Raw genomic sequence first — 22,824 nt, forward strand, 5'->3', positions numbered from 1 at the left:
CTGGTGCAATTTCTAATTAAGGAGGCAATTTTAAATTCTAGACTCCTAAAAGACTGCAATTACCCATAATGTTATTTATCTAATGGCTTTATTTACAGCCCATCTTTCTTGTTGGCACAAGAGGGAATATTTGCAAACCACCATCCTCTGCAGAAACCAACTAGAATGGCAGTGGTAAAAAGCCGTCAACTTAAATAGATCTGCACCAAATTTTCATCTTTTGACTATTTTTCAGGGGGAAAGTGCTTTGAGGTGTGCAACAAACAATCCTAGACTCCTGTCTTCAGTTTTGTGCTGTTTTTCATGCATGGTTGAATCTGCTAGGTCTCCGATTTTTCTGCTAATTTACTGTCTAAATTGTTTTAAATGTTAAGTTTAACCCCTCTCTTGATTCTAGTCAATTAGGTGTGAAGTAGGGGAGGCACTGTGGCTTGGTGGAAAAGCACATGCTTTGCATGCAGTTAAGCAGGAAGGCTTGAGAAAGACCTTTCTTGGCTATAGGCCACAGAGAGCCACTGACAGTCACAGCTGGCCAGATTTGAGCTAGACAGTCAGGTCCGGCTACATAGTGATATGATGACAACAAACAAAACTGCATTGGCCCCAGTCTAAAAGTCTGACCCAGCGCTTACTATGTCAGGAAGTGCATTCAAGCACATGTATCACTGACAGCAGTATAAAGGGGATAAATAATCACTCTCAGATGTACATTTGAATGCACACCAAACCTAAGTAAGACAGGGATTCTAACCCCACTCCTCCTTTTACAGAACTAGAGCAAAACCTGAACACCCCATAGAGAAGCATTTATTTTTCAAAATGCAGACTAATAAAGGGGTCTGAAGACCTCCAAAACTTGCACATTGTTCTGTGTGCAGCCCTTGCCCTTGCCAGCCCTTCCCCTCACTCCAGATACACCAAGGATGGCTGAGAGCTATGCTGGAGGTGAGATTCAGCAGCAGTATAAGCTCTGGCAATTAAAAGGTGATTATAGTTATTGCTTGGGGTGGTGTGCAGGGCATGCTGCAGGCCTGTGGCTCTTTTGGTTGATGGGGATTGTGCATCGGGCTCTCCATGGTCCGTGGAATGAATACTACTGCGCCAATTGCAAAAATGGATGCATCTTCTTTATAGACTGTGGCCAGTATGCATGCCTCTCATTTTTGTGACCCAGATGAAGAACTCTGCACTTATCCTTATTGAACTGCATCTTGTTTCCATTTGCCCACTTTTCCAGCATGTTCCAATCTATTTGAACTTGTATCTTCTGGGGTGTTTGTTAGTCCTCCCAATCCCAGCTGATTGCTTAGGGCAGCAGAGATGGAGGTAGGGTTGCAAGCTCTGGAAATGTGGGGGAGGGGGGCCAAGAGAGGGCAGGGTTTGGGGAGAGGGGACCTCAACAGAGTCCAATGCCATAGAGTCCACCTTCCAAAGCAGCCATTTTCTCCAGGGGTGCTGATCTCTGGAGACTTGTTTTTAATTCCAAGAGCTCTGCCGCCACCATCTGGAGGTTGTCAGGTGGAGGAGATGCTGAACCAGCCCTCGGGGTCAAGAGTCCTAAACAGCAAACACCAGCAGCTCAATGTGATGCCCCCAGCCCTGGTGAGGGGCCCAGAATGAATTTTAGAGGGGAGGTAATGATGCTTCCATGCAGCAATGTGTTTCAGTATGGCAAATCATATGTATGCCCTAAGCCCTAAGAATAGTTGTACTGAGGGCTCCCTGAAAAATCATTGAAAACAGAAGCACTTTAAAAGGTCACATAAATTTTCATGATCCCCCCCCAATACACACACACACACAACAGATTCGGCTTGACTGTATTTTTAGTGATGCTGCATTCTGGCAACTGGAGATGTTTTTCCTGTATTCCACAGAGGAGTACAAGGCTTTGGATCAGTCCTGTAATAATTGCCCTGGGGTACAAAGATCTGCCTCTTTACACTATGGCAGTTCAAGCACCACCCCTTTTCTTTCGGGAGCATATAGATTTGCTTCCTCAAATAATTTTTAAAAACTTCAATATAAAAAAAAATCCATCGAGGGAGTGTTAAGAGAACCCCTGATCAAGCATTGCTCACAGATCACCCAAAGTAGGGAGAGAGATATTTTTATTTTAAAAGTCAGATTCATCATAGTTTGTGAACAATGAGCCATTAAAATCCTAATTAAAGATGTAATTACAGCGAATAAATTCTGGGCCGACAATGAGTTATGGATCTGTTGGCGGCTGCACTAATACATCAATTGGGTAAACCAGCAGCTGCCTCGTCCATCATATTTAGAGTGCTGTGCTTTCACCCCTTTGTTAGCAGCAAGCAAAGGAACTGACTGCAATCCACAGCAAGATGGCCTTTGGAATTCCTAGCGACAGGCTACATTCCACCACTCCTAAGGCAGGACAGGAAGCCACAGAACTATATCAAAGCATCCATCACTTCCTGCCACTGTCTCACTCCCCGTGACCTTTAGATCGTTCAACATTCCACAGCCAAGCCTACGTTTCATGCCTTCACCCAAATCTAAGTTGGTACACACACACAGAGGACAATTCAGAAGAACAAAGTTCTTACCATACATTTCCTGGGAACAGACGTTCTTAAGAACCCAAATTATCTTATATCCTGTGACCCACTTCTCACCCTTCCTCCCTCGCAGTCCTGCTCTTGAGATCCTCAGCCTTAGCTTGGTTGATGGACTTCAGTCCAGACTTCTGATGTCTCAGATCCCCACCCCCACCTTCAGTTCTGCTGGGGCTCCATGGACTTCAATGGCAGTCATGCCAGACTGTTGTCCCTGGGATATTTCTACTTGGCACAAGGGACTTACCTGGTCCCATACAGAATCCTGCAATGATCCCGATGACACATGCCACACTAACATAACGCATCCAGGACACCGTAGCCTGTGGGGAGAACAGACATTCAGCAGAATAGCTAGCAGAAGTTGTTTCTATTTTCCCCCTGCTGATCTCAGATTCCGGCCCTGCCCCTGCCACCTCTGCATGCGACAGACCCATTGATAAGCTCAGTCCCAGCCTGTTTATTGCAGGCTGTTCTGTGGCTCTTTGATCAGACCCCTGAGTTCCAACAGTCTGGTCCCCTGCTCTCTACTATCCCAGCTATCTGAGCTTTTCCCTTCTCCTCTTCAGCTGCATGACTCATGCACTTTGAGAGGCATGTCACATATGTCATGTGTTTGCACATTAGTATGCCACTGTTTTCTAACATCCAAAGCAGCTTACAGCATTTTAAAAACAATCACAACGAAAATACTGCAGTGGAATAATTGCAGATTAAATAGTCAAACAGCAAAAGGTTCACAGCCAGAGAATCCACCAACAGTAGCTCAGAACAGGAATATTAGCAACAATGATCCTGATAACGTTTTTGGGGACTAAATGGTGAATATTTAGCCTGAGAAAGACCCCTGTCCAGGGGGCAACACAATCCAAACAAACAATAACTCAGTGGATAGCTGGAGGTTGTGGGTAGCACCTGTGCAAACACTTGGACCTCCAAGAATACATTTGTAAATGACCAAGAGCTGTAAGAATCCAAGGGAGCTCAGTAGGTTTTTCTGGAGTGGATCCTCTTTCTTTTTCTGTATTTAGCTGAGCTTCACCTACATACACACACCACCAAATCCCATTACCTAAAACACTGTAACTGAGTATTAAATTAATCCACATTGGACTAGGATGAAGTCATCTTTGTGCGCACATTTTAGCTGTACAAAGGGAGGAGAACCTCTGCATGAAGAGTTGCACAGAGGACAGCCTCATTTAGAGGCTCCCCAAATCATATCCCAGGGTAGGGTAGATGTAACTGGCAGGGATTCTGTTACCAGCCTGCACTACCGGCATAGCCATAGCTAAGAGGATGCTTATACCTGCAACACCAGGGACATAGTGATGCCTGAGCAGCAGATGCCCATGAAGAAAAATCCTGTGATGATGAGAGGCCGGCGTCCCAACTTCTCAATAGTGAAACACTGTAAAAAAATGAAGGAGAAGTTGGCCACATTAGGGCTTAGTGCTAGAATGCTGCTGACCTGCAGAAATTCAGGGCTCCGTCTTCATACCAAGAAGGAGGGGGAGATCCAGTGAGGGAATAAAGGGGACATCAGCTCTCTCAGATTACACATTCCAAGAATGGATGGGTTAGGCCCTAAGAATCAGAGCTCTTTGGTTCTGTTTCTTGTGTGGGGGCTAGGGGGCCTGAGGGATGGTACCTTGAATGCCAGTGGTACAAACGGGCCTGCTTGATTAGAGCTGATGGAGGTGAGCCTTGGGTGGGCATTGGTGACCTTATTTATGGAGGACGAATGGCATCCAGCAGACCGGCTGTAGCCTGGGAAGGAGGGGCAATAGGAGGGGATTAGGTGGGAGACGCGAGGGGATGCTCTGGGATCCAGGAGCCTGAAATTTCCAGGATGGGGGAAAGATGCTGCCAGGAGGAAGGCAAAGCAGGAAAGCTGCTGACAGCAGAACAAATGCCTGTAATTTTATAACCAACCTCAGTGCATCCATTGGGGGCCGTTTTTGCTGGCACTCAGGAGCAATCAGGCTGATGGAGCGATGAGCCTGCCGGAGTTAGGCATTGCTGATGGGCAGCAAAAGGCGGCTGGTGGGAGGGAGAGCTCTGCATTTGTGTAATACCGGAAGACTCAGGCCTGACACTTGAACAGCCCTGGGTGATACCTGCCTGATAACTTGTCCCCAGCTATGTTGAGATTTGGAATCCAAGAGGCCGTGACAGAGCTGAGTATAACATCTCTAGTACAAACGGATAACTTCAAGATGTATTGGGCACAGGGTGAGTCCATTCCTCTGGTCTAACAAAAACAAAAAACAAAGGCCTGCCTACCCAATATGACCAGCAAGCCCGCAACAGAGTTCATCTGGGTTTGACAGCAACTCCTGAGCCCCTGTTCACTCAGTCTGCTCCATGCAAATTTTGGACTATAAAGAACAGTCAGAAGACTCCTTTTGAATCTGCTTCCAAGGCAAATCCATGTTACAAATTTCTTTCTGTAGCAGGACGTGAGGTATTTATTCAATAAATCATTTCTGGCCTTCAGAATTACAACAAGCGGCTCTCGGTAGATAGGAGACACCACTGATTACCCTTCTTTGTCCCAATGACTAGGATATATAATATATATAATTAAGTGCCCATGTGGCTCCCAGGGGCAAGGAACTCTGATCAGCTACACAACGATTAGACCCCTGAGTTTGTGAGGCTATGTAGAGATGGGTCCTGGAATACCAATATAGTCCCTGATGCCAGAAGAGGAAGAAGAAGAAGAAGAAGAAGAAGAAGAAGAAGAAGAAGAAGAGTTGGTTCTTATATGCCGCTTTTCTCTACCTGAAGGAGGCTCAAAGCGGCTTACAGTCGCCTTCCCATTCCTTTCCCCACAAAAGACACCCTGTGGGGTGGGTGAGGCTGAGAGAGCCCTGATATTCCTGCTCGGTCAGAACAGCTCTATCAGTGCTGTGGTGAGCCCAAGGTCATCCAGCTGGCTGCATGTGGGGGAGTGCAGAATTGAACTTGGATCACCAGATTAAAAGTCCACAGTCCTAACCACTACACCAAGCTGGCTCTCTCACCATACAAATTCACCTAACAGCCACTCCTCTCATTCATCTTTTCTTTAAACACAGGGAGTCTGAGGGCTAGTTCCAGGTTCCCCATTGAAGAAGGAAACATGTAGAGTGGTGCTTCACTCTGCAGTTGACACTGTGCTTGCCACTTTCTCCATTCAGTGGCAAATAAAAGACAGCCAGAAAACCTTCCTCGGAATGTCTCTTTCTCACCCCCCTTTGTCTGCTCTGAGTTTCTGGCCCTGGAAGTATTGCTGCCATCAACCACTGAGCAGGAGCAGGCAAGGAGAATGCGTGGAGCTACAACAGAGGCTAGCCAAAAAGCAGCATCTAGTAAATAAGGAGGCCAGGTGAGCGAGAAGTGCCAGCCCTTTCCTGGCTGCATTGCTGGACAAGATGGGAGGAGAGCTGAGAGTGAGTGCCTGAGAGTGAGTGCCTGAAAGTGCTTTCTACAAGGATCAGGCAGTGACAAAGGAACTCGTTCATGCTTCCAAGTGGGGTGTCCGTGCAAAGCTGATGCTGGGGACACGCCTCTCCTTCAGTTCCCTTTTTGCTGCTGCCCTCTAAGGTTACTTTCCACATAGCCCCACTTAACCATTCCTAATTTCCCCTATGTCTGTCTTGTGAACACGATACCTGCATTACTGCATTTTTTTCATCCCTTTAACATGCTACCATAGCTTCCCTTCCAAAAAGTCCTGAACAACTCTGGCTATCCTCCATAGCTTTCTTCATTCCCCTGTCCAGCATTGGCCCTTTACAGCCAGAGGAGGTCACTCTAGTCTACAAACTCAGAGCAAGCTCACAGCTACCTCTACCGTCTCATCCGCTCACCCAGACCAGTAACGTTTCCCTTAATATTGGTGGGCAGAGGTGACATTAAGCCTCAAAGGACAGAGGCAATAATACGGCCCTACTCAGTTGTGGGTCCTTCCTCTCCTGCTGAAGTATGGTAGAGAGCAGCCTTTGCTTTCTACAGGTGTGACCTAAACCCTATCAAGGGCCAGGTGTTGAGGTAAGAGATCAATTTCCAGGCTTGCTATAAGAAGGACATAAAAGTTTATTTCACAGAAGCCAAACAGTAGCACTAAAAGCACATCACCATCAGGGCAAGCAGCACCAAATCCACTTACACCTATCAAGCCAGCAACAACCTCAATGGCTCCAGTGCCCACCGTGGTATAGGGTATCTCCGGATCAGGGATGCCAGCATTCTCAAAAATGACATTGGTGTAAAACCAGATCTGTTGAGGAAGAGGTGAAAGCCATGAGCTCAAGCAGACCCAATTCATATTCTGTATGGGCAATTTTTCTTCTCTTTGGGTGAGTGGGAAAGGCAGACACATCTTGGGAGGGAACAGGAACACCTGCACAACCTCCCATATACAAATTCTGCATCATCCGTGAACCAAACGGAAAAAAAACTAACGAACATTATAGGAGGGAGGAGTAGCCATAAACAAGATAGTGTTTCTCTGTGTACCCCACTTATAAAATGAGAAAACATATCTATAAGACATGGCCTTAGAGAAATGTCATCACTTTTAGCATATTGCAGAATAATTCAGTGGTGGGTAAATTTCCCCCAGTTGTGATTCATGTCTTTGATAGCCCAGTTTGATTGAGCTCCAGGTAGCTGAGATGCTAACATGTAATGGGGCTACCAATACAAGTATGACAAAAGGGGTCATACTTGTATTGGAAAAAAGGGGTTCATTGAGACCATATTGAATGTGAAAATGTAGAAGGAGGACGAGATGGGCAACAGGAAGCCATGGACAAGACATGTATATGGACTAAGAGTCCTGAGAGTTGTGACCCTGCTAGCTCTTACAGCATCAATTCCTGAAAGCTGCATGCCCATGTTGATCACTGCCACAGAGAGCACCTGCCATCGCACAGAACTGTCTACCAGGAGATGCCACACGGACACGGTGTTCACTGAGGCAAGGGAGCGCTGCTCTTCCCGCATCTCTTCAATCACATCCTCCACATCATACTTGCCCACGAAGCAGCGCAGGGCTGTGAATGGCACAAGAACAATAGTGTAGCCGATTGCTTGCCAATGCCCAAAATGTTTTCAAGTGGTCAGGAACACATATACCACACTCTAAATGTCATATTTTTAATTTTCTTTTAGCTAATATTTATATATAATTATGTGACGGAATACATTTACTCATATACACGAACTGCAACCTGTGCCAATTTTATCACGGAGCTAAGCACCCTCAGGAGAATAGTGGGCCGTGGGACTAGAGAAGTCAGTCATTTATACACTGAGCAGAGGAAGGCAAAGGGAAATTGACAATCATCCCGTCAAGTTGCTCATGCAAGTACGAATGCCTCTAGATCAGTGGTTCTCAACCTTGAGGTCCCGACCCCAAGTGGGGTCGCCTGGCCCCTTCTACAGGGTTGCCAGGTTGTTGGCCGCAGCAGCGGCAGCAGTGGTAGCAGGGAGCTTGCATGACATGTCTGCTGTTTCCCACCTCCCCATGAAACCAACTGACCTCAGGAGGGTCCCAGCTGTCCAGCAGGTGGGCGGAGCCCAAATTGCCCGGCTGCGTGGCCAAGAAGAGCCAGCAAGGCGGCTTGCAATGGCTGGCCCCCACCTGCTTGCCCGCTCGCTGATGCAGGCCTCACCCTCCCTGACGGCCAGGAGGTCTGCAGGCAGCAGAAGGGGGCGAGAGAGACCATGCAGTCCATGCAAGACGCCTCGCGTGTCCTTTCCTTGCTGCCTCCCTCTGGGGAAACTGACTGGCGTGCCTGGAAGTCACCCCTTCCGGCGGGCGGAGGTGGGTGGCGGCAGCCGGCAGCCAGAGGAGGGGGTGGAGCCATGGCAATGGCTGCCTCCATGCACCTCGATTGTTGTGTGCCTGCACATGCCTGCATGCACGCACACGCCTCCCACACGCACGCCGCTGCTGCCAGAGTTGGGGTCGCTGCCCCAAAAAGGTTGAGAACTGCGGCTGTAGATGCTGTCCTTAATAGGAGGACTTCCATCTGATGAGCAGACCTAAATAAAAGGCCAAGGACCTCTCAGACTGCCTCACAAGGATTGCTATTCTTGTACATTATAGATGACTTTAGACATGGGAATGTACCTTCTGACACATCAAGAGGAACACAGCACACTTTAATACGTTTTAGTGCAGTGAAATTAACTCTGGAGTGTTTTGAACAAAGACACGAGATTGATACATGGCACACAAAGGAGGTGGAATAGTTAAAAGTCAGAGTGGTGCATAAAAGGCCAACCTGCTATTCCACTAACTCATGGGAATAGTTTGAAGTATTTGTATATTTACAAGGGGAAACCCACAAGGACATGTAGGAAGCACATCATTTCCCGCTCCCCACTATTTCTTCTTTCCCTTCTACGAAAGTCCCTTTTCCAGCTTCCTTTTCTTCTTCCCACCAGCAACCAACTTACCTCCCATCTTCAGTTTTTTCACTCCCCGCCCTCCAGCAGCCTCTGCCTAGGAAAACTATGGCCCGGTTGTGTGGGGCAACCACTGGGCCAAGCCCCCTTGCATGGGGGAACAAGCCTTCAAGGACTTGTTGGTGGGGGGGGGCTCATATTTATCCCCCTTCTCACATTATTTCCCCTTTCCCTCCTCCTGGCCACTCTCATATCCTCTCCCCTTCCTCTGCCTCATATTCTCCTCAACCATTTACCTACCAACTTTTTATCTGCCTCCCATGTTCAGTGATATTTATTAGTTCGTTACTTAATTTATACCCTACCTGTCTCCACACTGAGGACCAAAACATCTTACATTATTCTCCTCTCCTCCTTTTTATCCTCACAGCCACCTTCGGTGGTACGTTAAGCTTCAAATATACGATTGGCCCAAAATCATTCAGGGAACTGACACAGCAAGATGGGAATTTGAAACTGGGTCTTTCAGACGTTACTCTGAAGCTCTAACTGCTACATCCTGCTGGCTTTAATAGGGTTTAATAGGCTGTTGAACTACAACAAGCAGCCGGGCCTAGTTCTGTCATGACCATTACCAGAGGGGAGAAGGACTGGCTTTGAGTCTGCCTGTCTCCCAGTTGGCTGCTGCTCTCCTTATGCTGCTCAATGCTAGATCCCGCTTAAGTGAAGCAAGCTTGACTTGATGGTTCATAAGCACGGGGGGGCAGGCCCAATTAACTAGTCTCTCCAAATATGCCATGAGAAGGCAAGGCCCCACTTCCCCCTGGGGCTAGGCATGGCTAGCATAGGTGCGGCCTAGTGCAAAACCCATTAGGGGTGGGTAGCGGGATGCATTTCACTCACCTTCAGTAGCTCCACGGACATTGTCCTTCTCAATAAGCAGGTAGCGAGGGCTTTCTGGGAACCAATGCAGCAGCAAGAGCTGCAGGAAGGCAGGAACAACCACCACTGACAGGAAGAGAGGCCAGTAAGGGTCCTAAGAAGGGAAAAAAAGAGTTTCCCAAGAGGAATGCAAGCAGGAGCTGAAGCACACATTTATTTCACCCTGGGCTGCAGCAAATGTAAAGGGACAAAGTTCTAAATGCAAAGAAGGGTCTACAGTATTAATGTGAAGGGCTCATATGCAGAATGAAATAAGTGACTGGCATAGAACCAAAGCCAAGTATCATTTCTCCAAGCCTGGTATTATATTGAGCCAGAGCTCCCTCGTCCCCAGCAGAGTCCACACAATCTTGTAACTAATCATAAAGTATCTCGTCTGTGAAAGGACATAAATGGAACATAGGGTTTGTAACCTGGGCAGCTCCCTCACCCTTGGGCCACAGTAAATTGAATCTGTGCTTGGAGCTTGACCTGGACAGGTAGACACACCATATAGTCCATGCAGCATTGCCGATCTCCAGCATGATCCTTGATGGCAATGGCTCCTTCCTCTACAACAGAGACATTTTATTCATTTATAGCCTACATCTTTTATTCTATTGAACTAATAGCAATGACTTTTTCCTATAGATGATGGTATACACTCTGAGTCTCAACTTTTCTACCATTGAGAAACCCCTGAAACACTCTTCAGGCTTTGAGAAACCCCAGAAGTGATGCGATCATGCAGAATATGGTTGGGAAGCAGAGTTTTGTACACACCCACCTGAGGCCCCTTCCCTTCTCATCCCCTCCAGGCCCATCATTGGTCATTTGGGGGTGGGTGGGTCAACACCCATATATGGTCATATCACCTGTTAAATGTTTAACAAGTTTACATAGATATATAAACAATTAACTTCCACCACTTCAGGAAACCCTTCTGGGGCCAATAAAAACCCTGGTCTAAAGGATGGCAAATACTGCCCCTATCACCCTTTCCTCAGTTTGTTTTCTGACAGCCACTAAGTTGGAACTGCTGACATGGCACTGGAACAGGTGTGTCCAAGCCATTTGGTATGGGATAGCAGGCATTTACCTCCCCAAGCAGCTCTGGAAGGCCCAGGACTTGTGCAGAGAAGACCCCTAAGCAGATGAAGATACTTGGTACAAGGCCCAGGAAGCCACGCAGATTCTTGGGGGCAATTTCTCCCAGGTACATGGGCACAACACTGAGACAGATTCCTGAAGGAAAGGAAAAGAGAAAAGGTGCCAAGAGGAGGCCCACTGATGCGAAGGAGGAGGCAAGGTTCTACAAGGTCAAGACGATATAGACCCAGCAGCTTCAGAGCTTCAGGTAAAAATAAGGTAATTATGTGAGGTATTCCTCAACACATTCATTCTAAAGTAGCCACCAGGTTTGTCTGTTGCAGCACAAGGCCGGTATGAAGTGACATTTCACAAGCAACGTCCTAATTCAAAAAAGTCACTGTCAAGCGTTTTCTAGCCCAGAGCTCAACACCCAGATTAAGAACTCAAACTTTCTGAAAATCCCTCAGCGTGGAGCTTCATCATCAAAAGAGGCAGCGATGACTTCAAGAGGAAGTATGGGACAGGGAGGGAAAGGGGGTGAAAGGAGGCTGCCATGTCATAAAAGAGCTAGCCAAGCCAAGGAAACTTGCCACATTCGCTGTACCACACATTCAACCCTTATTTTCCTAGCATTAATCTTCATGCTTTTGCTGCACTTCTTCCTCCCTAAACTCTGGGCCCGGATTTGTTCCCTTAATAATAGCTTTATTTGAACATCTACCTCATCAGCCTGGTGCAATGTAAAAGGGGGAAATGCCTGTGATAGGGTAACGAAGAACTCAGAGGCATGTACTGTGAATGGGGGCAAATGCACAGGTTAACTGTAAGGAAAAGTGCCTGAATAATGGACGCAGGGCTGGAGTTTTGGACATTGGCCCAAAAATGGGAAACCATGACACACCTCCCCAAGCAATCATGTAACAGTGTGTATGGTTTTAATAGAGTGCAGCGCTTTGTACAAACTGCTGCCCTGCACACAGATAGGACAGTGACGTGCTAAAATGCGATCTTAGTATAATCACCCCCTTGTCTGACCATCTGTAGCTAACTAGCAAAAAACATCAGTCTCATCAAGAGATGAGAAGGCAAATTTGTTTCTGGATTGCACTGCTTCATCATGTGGGGTTTTTCATGATGGGGAAAACTCCTATACATAGAAAACAAGCATGCTACAAAAGAGGGTTAGAACAGAGCATGCGAAATGCTGTTTAATCTGAAGCAAACTTGAATCATGTGAACCTCCTCAGCAACTGCTTGTGAGAAACAGGCCTGAAAGTTGGTGCAACTGGACACTCACGTGCTGCACCTCTGTACTCCCCTCCTACCTCCCCCCTCTCCCAGTAAGGTAGAAAATGCCTACCAGAGTGGATCCCAGTAATGAAACGCCCAATAATGACCATCTCAGGTGATTCCATGTATCGACTGAACCCCATTAGCACACCCGCCAGGAAGACAAGGAAGCTGCTACGTATCAAGGTCCCATTCCTGTTACAAAAAGAGATATTTTGAGATTAGAAAGTTTCAAATTGTAAGAATATAATAAGAGCCCTGCTGGATCTGACCTCTGGTCCATCGACCAGCATCTTGTGGCACACAGTGGCCAACCAGTACCTCTAGAGGGCCAACAACAGGGCATAAAGGCTGAGGCCTTCCCCTGATGTTGCCTCCTGGCTCTGGGATCCAGAGGTATAGTGCTTCTGAATGTGGAGGTTCCCCTCAGTCAAATGGCTAGATGACTTATCCTTCATGAATCTAACCAATCCCCTTTTAAAGCTGTCTATCCCTGTGGCCAACAGTGAATCCTGGCAATGAATTCCACATTCCACTCACTCCTACCATGAAGTTTTCTCCTCCAGTTTTTCCAGTGTGGCATAAAACCCAGTAGCCCCTAACATCCCTGACAGTATGACATCATCCTCTTTTTTGGGTTGACATCCAAATGGAGCAATGATACCCCTCCCTCTTCTCAGTTTGTCTGAGAGCATGCTGGCAAGAATGGACTAGCCAGACAGGATAGATGTCACTGAGTGATCTCCCAATGAGCTGGATAGTGGTGATGTCTGACTTACAAATGAAGACCAGCAGACTGAAGGAGAGAGAGGATGTCACACTATGAGTGTAAGCTGATGCAAAGAGGATTCAACCTATAATTGGCAGACTGCTTTGCATCTAGCAAAATGAGAACTGTTCTGTGATTTTTAACTCTTCGCCTTCCAAATTCTTATCTGCCTTGATCACATCTTGCCACTCAGTTTTAGCTTTTTCGTCTTCCTTGGGATCCCCCTTTCAAACCCTGATATGTTGGCGATGCCACTTTCTCCCAAATTATGTGAAGAATCTGTTCCCCCTTCTCTTGGCTGGCAGTGTTCTTACCTGCCATATCGAGTGACCAGCATTCCAACAGGGAAGGACCCCGCTAGGCCTCCCAGGGCAAAGACTGAGACAGTCAGGGAGTACATGAGGGTGAGTGTGCCCTGAGTCAGGCCCTGTCCATAGCGCTTGGACCATGTGGCATTATAGAAGGCTTTGATGTGCTGCAAGGAAGAAGATGCAACATGGAGAGAGGATGAATGTCAGAAATTTGGTGAGCTCTACTCTCACATTCACCACAAAGCTGATGGAGTCTTGTAATGACAGGAGTGGAGGGTGACATCCAGTATGAGTAGACAAAGATGAGAGTTCAGCATGTCCTAACTATTGTAGACTATTGTATCTGATGATGTGTGCATGCAGAGGAACGTTTATAACTTTGTTCATCTTCGCCACCAGACTCAAACTTTGTTCTGCAGCTTCAAACCAACACCACAACCCGCCTGACTCTATTGTAGAATTTCTGGAAAGTGATGGAGGACTCTCTGGAGCAATTGTGGGCACTTGTACACATATATGTTTTCCTTTTCAATTCAGCTCTGTCTCTGATTTACCAAGACAAGATTAGGGGAGACTGTGCCTCTTGTATGAAGTCTTGGGCCAATGTAGAGTAGAGGACACAAGAAGTCAAATGGTCAAACAGTAGAGTTGACAGCCCACCAGCTGGTAACCCTCAGGAACAATGAGTGGGCAGACTTTGTCAACTATGTCATACGGCACCCTGACATCACTTCCAGTTTCGGTTGTGGAAGAGACATGGGAGTAATGCTCCAGGAATTTTCTCGATCTCTGTGGTTTTTGCCATGGGAATTTGGGAATATCTAGAACATCTCACAGTGCCATAATGTCATCCCCGCGTTATAAACTGGAAGTGATGTCATGATATCACATGATGTTAGCCCCCCAACACATTTCGTTCCTGCTGCTCTGTCAAGAGGCAACGGGAACATGACCCTGAGGGGAGGAGGGTCCCCACCATAGTGGGCAACCTGCCAATCGTAGGGATGAAATTTAGACAGTGGTTAATTAGTTGGCATTTGAGTTTCACAACTTGCTTTTATGAACATCCCTATCAGGCCAAAATGTGACACAGCATCTCAGTGTGAAAGCTGAAACTTTAAGCAAATAAGATATGTGATTTGGCTTAAGATGTAACTTCTTGTTAACTGATACATATTTTATGATATTAAATTAGGGCTCATAGAAGACAGCCTTGATGAAATCCCTTTGGGGGTGAATCTCAGAATCCAGTGAACGGGAGTAATTGTATAATTTCTGGAGACCAAAAGCTCTTTCACCCGACCTTTCACTCTTGGGTGGGGAGCAGCACTGTCACCTCAGTCTGTGTTGCCACATACCAGTTTTAAACCACACCCCTCCTTTGCATCAAGGAGCATTTTAAAGCTCTGCCTTAATGATGAAATACTGCATTATCTATTTCATAGAAGTATCATTTTAAGTGAATGAGTATATCCAAAGAACTAATAGCTCTTCTCCCATTCTAGTCACTGTATCTCATTTCTTTAAAACACTGACTCAGATTCCACTCCTGAGGCAGCTTCCAACAATCACTTACAATTAAGAGACTACAAAGACCAAAACAAAATCACAACAGCTTGAAAAGACTATAAGATCCAGTGTATTTAAAAGCAGTATTTGATTACTAAACAACACTACAATAAAATAAAAGCAGTATTTCTGCAGGGCCATCAAGAACATAGGAAGAATGGTGTGGGCAGAAACCACCAAAAACTCTGGGGGCATAAAAATACCAGGATCTGGCATCTAAAACTCAGCAAGTTCAGTGCCAGGCAGATCTCTGTGAGGCTGGAGCTCCACCTCTGGGGTGCCCCAATTGAAAAGGCCCATTCTCTGGAGCCCACCAAAGTGGCCTACTTTGATGTAATGCTTTGAAGGCAGAAGGAGGGAAGATTGAATGGGCAGAGCTATTCCGCTGCAAATCAGACCTGAGCCTGATAATCCTCTGCAAGCAGAGCTCCTGGCAGCATAAAGAATCACAGATGGAAGGGACCTCCTGGGTCATCTAGTCCAACCCCCCCGGCACAATGCAGGACACTCACAACCCTATCGTTCATCCACTGTCACCTGCCATCCCCTTGAACCTTCACAGAATCAGCCTCTCCATCAGATGGCTATCCAGCCTCTGTTTAAAAATGTCCATATGCCTGACCAAAGCAGGCCCTTCTTATCTGACCTTTATCAAATACTCTAAGAAATAGGCATAGCGATGGGAAGAGCAGTCCCTCACCCCAAGCAAATTCCTACCCTGGCCTTTTTATCAAAGGAACCCCCCCCCCCCAATAAGAGGGACCGCCTGTCTGCCTAAGACCCCCGCAGGGCCCTTCGCTCTGTGGATATGAATCTCCTGGCTGTCCCGGGCCCCTGGGATCTCTGCTTGGCCTTGACCAGGGCCAGGGCCTTTTTGTCCTGTAAGACAGAGCTCTTCTGCCAGGCTTTTGGTTGCGGCCAGGGGGGAAGAAAATCCCGGGGCTGATTAATTGATCTATGGGTCCCACCCTATGACATCTGACTCCCTGTTTTCCATCATATGCTGTTAATGGCATGATACAGGTGGCAGTATGGGAACAGGGGAGTTGTTTGGTTTTTGTCTGCCATCTGCCTTGTTTGGTTATTTATGGGGCTTTATTACTATGTTTTAATTGGGGGGAAGGGTGTTTTAGAGTTTTACTATATTTATTATTGTAAAGGCTGTTTGCCTTATTTGTAAGTCGCCCCAAACTGACTTGACAAGAGGGGCGGGGTATAAGCTTAATTTAAATAAAAAACCTTAACAATGACATGCTCTCATATACACTGTTCGCTATAAATACCATTAGTTCAGTGGCATTCTTTTATCAGGATCATGGTCAACGATGTCAATATGAGGGGCTATTATCAGGAGACGGTGTGTACCTCACAAGGGACGGAAAAAGTATTTTTGGGAGAACCCTTGCACAACTGGTGAAGAGGGCTTTAAACTAGACACAAAGGGGGAGCGAGACGTAAATTCTGAACTTCGTGTGATGGCAAGATCTGAACATGAGAAGATCTCAAATCTACAGGGAATGTTACATAAGCAGGGAACTACTAGCTTACAAGGAAGTTCAAAAACCAAAACCATGAGGCACACAAAGGATGGATTATGATGTCTCTAATGCACAGAGTATGGGAAACAAGCAGGAGGAACTAGTAGTCATAATAGAGGAAGGAGGTTATGACCTAATAGGAATCACAGAAACTTGGTGGGATAATACTCAGGGCCATTCCCCAAGAGTTCAAAGTAGCAGGAGTGTGGCAAATTGTAATCGCTACTAATTTGCAGTCATGCATGACGTCACACACAATCTGCCACACTCCTGCAAACGATCAGATAAATGCTTCATTGTAGCGCTTAAAGGGAAATCCCAAAACGTGGATTCACCCTCCAAACAGCGCTACACTCTTGCAACCAATCTGCAACACTAATGAAAAAGTTCTATGTGTTACCATTGTTGCGGTTTCAGCAAAGTCCCTCCCCCTGGCTCTCTCCTCTGATCTTCCAGCGAAGCGATCGCCATTTTTTTTTTCTCGGAGCGAGAACTGGTAGATGAGGTGGAAGTAGTGTGCCCCTTTGGTAGCAGTGACCATGTGCTTTTGAAATTTTCAATTGTGGGAAAGAGAAAACCTTTACGTAGTCGTATGTATAGACTGGACTTCAGGAAAGCTGATTTTCACAGACTTAAAGGTATGTTGCGTAGAGTCCCGTGGTCATAAAGACTTAAAGAGATGAGAGTCCAAGAGGGATGGGAGCTTGTTAAAAATGAAATACTCGATCACAAACAATTCCCTTGAGAAGAAAAGATGGAAGGAGCCTAAGGAAGCCAAGTTGGCTCCATAAGCAGTTGTCAAAAGATTTGAGCAACAAAAAAACGTCATTTAGGAAATGGGAGGAAGGCCTTACTACTGTCAGGTGGATTGACAAATCATACCCAGATGGTTAATGGTTCAGCATCTTCTTGGAAAAGAGTGACAAGTGGAGTGCCCCAAGGATCTGTCCTGGGGCCTGTGTTGTTCAACGTATTTATAAATGATCTGGATGAGGGATTAGGGGGGATACTTATTAAATTTGCAGATGATACTAAACTGGGAGGGGTAGCAAACACAACTGAAGACTGAAACAGAATACAGGATGATCTTGATAGGCTCGAGAAGTGGGCTAAACTGAATAAAATGAAGTTCAATAGGGACAAATGTTAAGTTCTGCATTTAGGTAGGAAAAACCAAATACACCAATATAAGATGGGGGAGACTTGTCTTGGCAGTAGCATGTGCGAAAAGGACCTAGGAGTTTTAGAAGACCACACACTGAACATGAGTCAGCAGTGTGACTCAGTGGCTAAAAGGGCAAATGGGATTTTGGGCTGTATCAAACGGAGTATCATGTCCAGGTCATGGGAGGTGATGGTACCGCTTTACTCTGCTCTGGTTCGGCCTCACTTGGAGTACTGTGTTCAGTTTTGGTCACCCCAGTTGAAGAGGGATGTTGACAAACTGGAACGTGTTCATAGGAGGGCAACAAAGATGGTGATGGGTTTGGAGACCAAGATGTATGAAGAAAGGTTGAGAGAGCTTGATCTGTTTAGCCTGGAGAGGAGACGACTGAGAGAGGATCTGATAACCATCTTCAAGTATTTAAAAGGGTGCCATATGGAGGATGGAGCAGAATTGTTCTCTGTTGCCCCAGAGAGACAGACCAGAACAAATGGGATGAAATTAATTCGAAAGAAATTCCATCTAAACATTCGGAAGAAGTTCCTGACAGCTAGAGCGGTTTCTCAGTGGAACAGGCTTCCTCGGGAGGTGGTGGGTTCTCCATCTTTGGACATTTTTAAACAGAGGCTAGATAGCCATCTGACAGAGAGGCTAATTCTGTGAAGGCTTAAGGGAGTGACAGGTTACAATAGATGAGCGATTGGGATGTGAGTGTCCTGCATAGTGCAGAGGGTTGGACTAGATGACCCATGAGGTCCCTTCCAACTCTATGATTCTATGATTCTATGATTCTAAATATCTTACCGTGGCTGGAGAGTTTACCACAGCCAGATTGTATCCATACAGCATGGAAGATCCAAAGGATGACAGGAGGGTCACAGCCATCAGAGGGAAGGTGAGGTGCTGGGAAGGATAGAAATGTATGTGAGACCAGAAAGGGATGGAAATGGGCCATGGAAAATCCAAATATCACATCTTACTCTCAAGAGTTCTCTTAGTGAGGCTACCAACATTGGTGATGGGGAAAAAAGGCACTGAAATTCCAGGAGGCAAGAATCAAGAGCAACAAGGATACTCAGAGGAACAGGTAATAGTTTACAGGCTGGTCTTAAATATATTTGCTCAGAGGTGAAGAGGCTTGAGTGATAAGGAATTTGAGCTCAGTTTAACTTACTAGGAATCTACTCAGCTTCTTAGAGAACCTGATAGGAAACTGTTGCATACACTTCTAACATGGAGAATCAGTCCAGGGGTACAAAAGAGAACCAGTCAGATTTTATTATTTACTTAATTATACTCTGTCTCTCTTACCAATAAAGACTATAAGCAGCCGACAACATTTTCCTTTCCTCCATCTCATAATAATTCTGGGAGCAGAGCTGCCACGAGCCACTATGGGCCTCTAGGCAAAAATTCTACCCTACACCCCCCCCCCCATGACCCTGGTCCAAACCAAACATCACAAGAAAACAAATCAGTTAGCTGTAGTGTTTTGCCAACTTCCAGGTAGCGCCCAGAGATCTCATGCTATTACAATTGATCTTCAGATTACCAAAGCCAGTTCCTGTGGAGAAAATGGCTGCTTTGCAGGATGACCTCTATGGCAATGAATTCTATGGCAAATTTTCTAAAATCCCTCCCCTCCCCAAACCCCACCACCCCCAGGCTCCACTCCTAAATCTTCAGGTATTTCCCAACCCAGAGCTGGCAACCCTATTTGGTTTGCTGTTTCTGTGCATTGATATAAAAATAAAATGATCCATGTGTCCACCTGTCAGTCCATTTGTGGCATAACTTGGAAAATAAAAATAGAAACCTCAAAATTGGCCACCAGCTTCAGGATGGTCATGGGAGTTCCAAGACAGCCCCATGCTATTTGCAATGGAAATGAAGATTGTATAGAGTCCAGGAAACCCAGATTTGAATCCCCACTCTGTCACACCCACACAGCCTAATTTGGGCAGGTTAATATTTATTATCATGTGTGTAAGGGGGGAACTTTGATAGATTATGAGGACATGTGAACTCCCCACTTCTGTTCATGACATTAACAAAGGTTTGCTGTTATACTACTACTATATACGTTCCAAGTTGTCCAGCAGGACGGGTGAGGGAGAACAGAGACTGAAAAAAGTAGGAGAGAGGAGAGAAATATTAGAAGTGGGGATAGAGGATAGGCAGATCACAAAAGGAGGGATAAAAACAAAAGTGGAGGAAAGGGTGAAATAGTTATAAAATTATACAAAAAGACAACAAAGATGTTTATTTTGCTGCCACGCACTAACAAGAAGGGTTGCCATGTCCCTCCTGGCCCCTGGAGGGTGATCCCCCCCCCCAAATCTAGTTTAGGAAACTCCTGGAGGTTTGGGGATGGAGACTAAGGATGACAGGGGCCTCGGTAGGGTACAATGCTGTAGACTTCATCCTCCAAAGCATCCATTTTCTCTCCTAGAACAAGAAGAAGAGTTGGTTCTTATATGCCGCTTTTCTCTACCCCAAGGAGTCTCAAAGCGGCTTACATTCGCCTTCCCTTTCCTCTCCCCACCATGAGGTAGGTGAGGCTAAGAGAGCCCTGATATCACTGCTCAGTCAGAACAACTTTATCAGTGCTGTGGTGAGCCCAGGGTCAACCAGCTGGCATGTAGGGGAGTGCGGAATCAGTCCACACTCCTAACCACTACACCAAGCTGGCAAACTAGGACTAAGATGACAGCATCTGTAGGGTTGCCACCAATAGCTGGCAACCAGCAGGGGTCTGAGAGGGTACATGAGGGAGGCAACTGTTGGCCAATGGCCTTATGTAACAGCAGTGTTATGAACCTGGAACAGATCTCAGTCTGCTCTAGGAATCAACAGAAACTCTATGGTCTTCCTAGAGCTCTGCCAGTGAGGCTGCTTTCTACAATGTGACTTTGGTCTAGATAGACTGGAAGCAGGCCAGATCTCAGAAATCATGGCAAATATAGACTCTGTTTGCTTATTTAGGTACTGGTGGGTAACTAATCACTAGATATTGTAGCAGAAACCGGTAATTAATCTTACCACTCAGGCCCCTAAAGAACAGGAAATAGGTGGGTAGCCTAAAAAGTTTCAAAAAATCATAGGGAGCAGGTATAGAGTCGCATGTAGATGTAGGTCACACCTCTTGAACAGTCAAGGGCAATACTAAGAAGTGTTCTTAAATGGATAGTATATTAAGTAGAAACAGAGAGAATACAGCATAAGTCAAATATTAAAATAAACCCAGAAATATTATGCTTATAATTTAATCCATAATACTGGTTTGGATGGTAAAAGGCTGAGAAACTTGGCCATATTTAGATTAGTACTAATGACTAGTAATCTGTTTTAGGCATGTGTAATTATTCTCATCAGGAATGCAAAAATAAATCTCTCTTTTCAGCATCTCACTGTGGAATTCTAAAAAGCAGTCTCTTGCAATGAAAGTGCTGCTCTCCATTTAAAATGGAAACCTCAGTTCAAGCTGAGCCTTGGAATCAGGTGGTTTGGAAAATGATTAAAACTACTTCAGTTCTCTTTTTTTCCTGTAAGAAAAATGAGATGGAAAATTCTTAAACACAGCAGGCATAAAGAAGTTCAGATCTGATCTGTATAATATGCGAGGAAGAAGCACAATCACTTCACCCAAGGTGCTGCTTGCATTTGATAAGAAGTGTTTGGATGGGCTTTTTTAAACAGGAATTAATATGGTCAATTCAAGACACTTGTAAATAAAACAGAGGAGACTGTTTGTTAACCTAAAACTTACATGCAGTGCATTTAAATTAAACCTCTTTGTTCATTATAGGATGAAGCTCCCTTCATGTTTAGATATCTTTTTCAACTCTGGCTTGAGAAACTTCTGGAGAGCTGGTGGTGGAATTTGGAGAACGTGGGGTTTAGGGACCTTTGTGAGGTATAATCCTATAGAGACCGCAGTCTGAAGCAGCCATTTTCTCTGGGGGACTGGATCTCTGGAATCTGGAATTCAGTTGTAATTCCAGATCTCCAGACCTCACCTGGAAGCTGACAGCCTTATGCAAAGAATACAACTGAATGCTTGGTTTAGTGGTTAGGAGTGCGGACTTCTAAAGTGTACAGAAGGAACAGGGTTTTCCAAGCATTCCCAACTATAACTGGGAGTGCAAAGAACAGTCTATCAGAAATTACATTGTCAAGATAGCTTGATGTAGTAGTTAGGAGTGCGGCCTTCTAATCTGACAAGCTGGGTTTGATTAATTGCTCCCCCATTTTCAGCCAGTTGGGTTTGCCACAGCACTGGCTGCAAAAGCATTTCCGAGCAAGCAGTAATATCAGGGCTCTCTCGGTCTCGCCTACGTCACAGGCTGTCTGTTGTGCGGAGAGGAAAGGGAAAGCAAATGTAAGCCACTCCTTCTGGTAGAGAAAAGCAGCATAGAAGAACCAACTCCTCTTCTTGTTGTTGTTTTGGGAAGACCTTTAGTCAAACTGGAATGTTTCTCAATCTGCAGAGAAAATATAGCCCAGGAACCTGCATTTTGACATCACAACAAGTTGCTGACCAGGAAACTTTCCAAATCTTTCCATGCATAAGTGCCGCAGCATGAAAGCATGACATGCAAGCTTTGTTCATGCAAATAGAAGCTTGCCATGATGAATTTGAATGTGGCCATAGCAACCAGAATAGATTTTTTTTCCAGCAAAAGTAGAGACACCTTGACTAAGAAATGAAAATTAAATCTGCTGCATGTGATAAAAAGAGAGACTCTTTAAATACACATAGGGAGATAATCTCACCAAATAACCAGAGAAAATTGCATTGAAATAAAGGTATATTCCAATAGAAAGTACAGTCAATGGAAGCAAAGAGAAGTCTGAATCCTATATTTGAAGATGTCATTCTGACATCATTAGTGATTAGATGATTTTGAGGCCTGAATATGGGGCAAAGAAGGCTTGCCCCTCTGGATATCCTCCTTGTACATACAGAATGGCATGATATGGATGAAGTTTAGTCATGAGAGAAAGGTTTTCATGAACATGTCTGCATCTGAAGATGCATGAATGAGACAGAGAGTTCATGCACAATTTCAGCAAGCAAGGCATGGACCATGTTTTCTTTTCAAAGAAAAAGTCTGTAGGTTACAGGGGACTGATGGGAAACTGGGATTTTTACCATTCCCCATTCCAAATGTTTACCATC

At 45.6% G+C, this 22,824-nt stretch overlaps 1 protein-coding gene across 1 annotated transcript in view; it reads right to left on the reverse strand.

Moving 5' to 3' along the window:
• Positions 1 to 22,824, reverse strand: part of LOC143843449 (solute carrier family 2, facilitated glucose transporter member 9-like) — a 36,155-nt gene that overhangs the window by 11,693 nt on the left and 1,638 nt on the right. The window contains exons 2-10 of the mRNA XM_077349495.1: positions 18,447 to 18,545; positions 13,374 to 13,534; positions 12,361 to 12,485; positions 11,008 to 11,153; positions 9,891 to 10,023; positions 7,440 to 7,627; positions 6,739 to 6,849; positions 3,892 to 3,993; positions 2,830 to 2,905 (exon numbers count right to left, since the gene is read on the reverse strand). Coding sequence (XP_077205610.1) covers positions 2,830 to 2,905; positions 3,892 to 3,993; positions 6,739 to 6,849; positions 7,440 to 7,627; positions 9,891 to 10,023; positions 11,008 to 11,153; positions 12,361 to 12,485; positions 13,374 to 13,534; positions 18,447 to 18,545 — 1,141 coding nt within the window. The remainder of the gene's footprint in view (positions 1 to 2,829; positions 2,906 to 3,891; positions 3,994 to 6,738; positions 6,850 to 7,439; positions 7,628 to 9,890; positions 10,024 to 11,007; positions 11,154 to 12,360; positions 12,486 to 13,373; positions 13,535 to 18,446; positions 18,546 to 22,824) is intronic.

Source organism: Paroedura picta, chromosome 8, assembly GCF_049243985.1.
Source record: "Paroedura picta isolate Pp20150507F chromosome 8, Ppicta_v3.0, whole genome shotgun sequence".
Taxonomy (NCBI): domain Eukaryota; kingdom Metazoa; phylum Chordata; class Lepidosauria; order Squamata; family Gekkonidae; genus Paroedura; species Paroedura picta.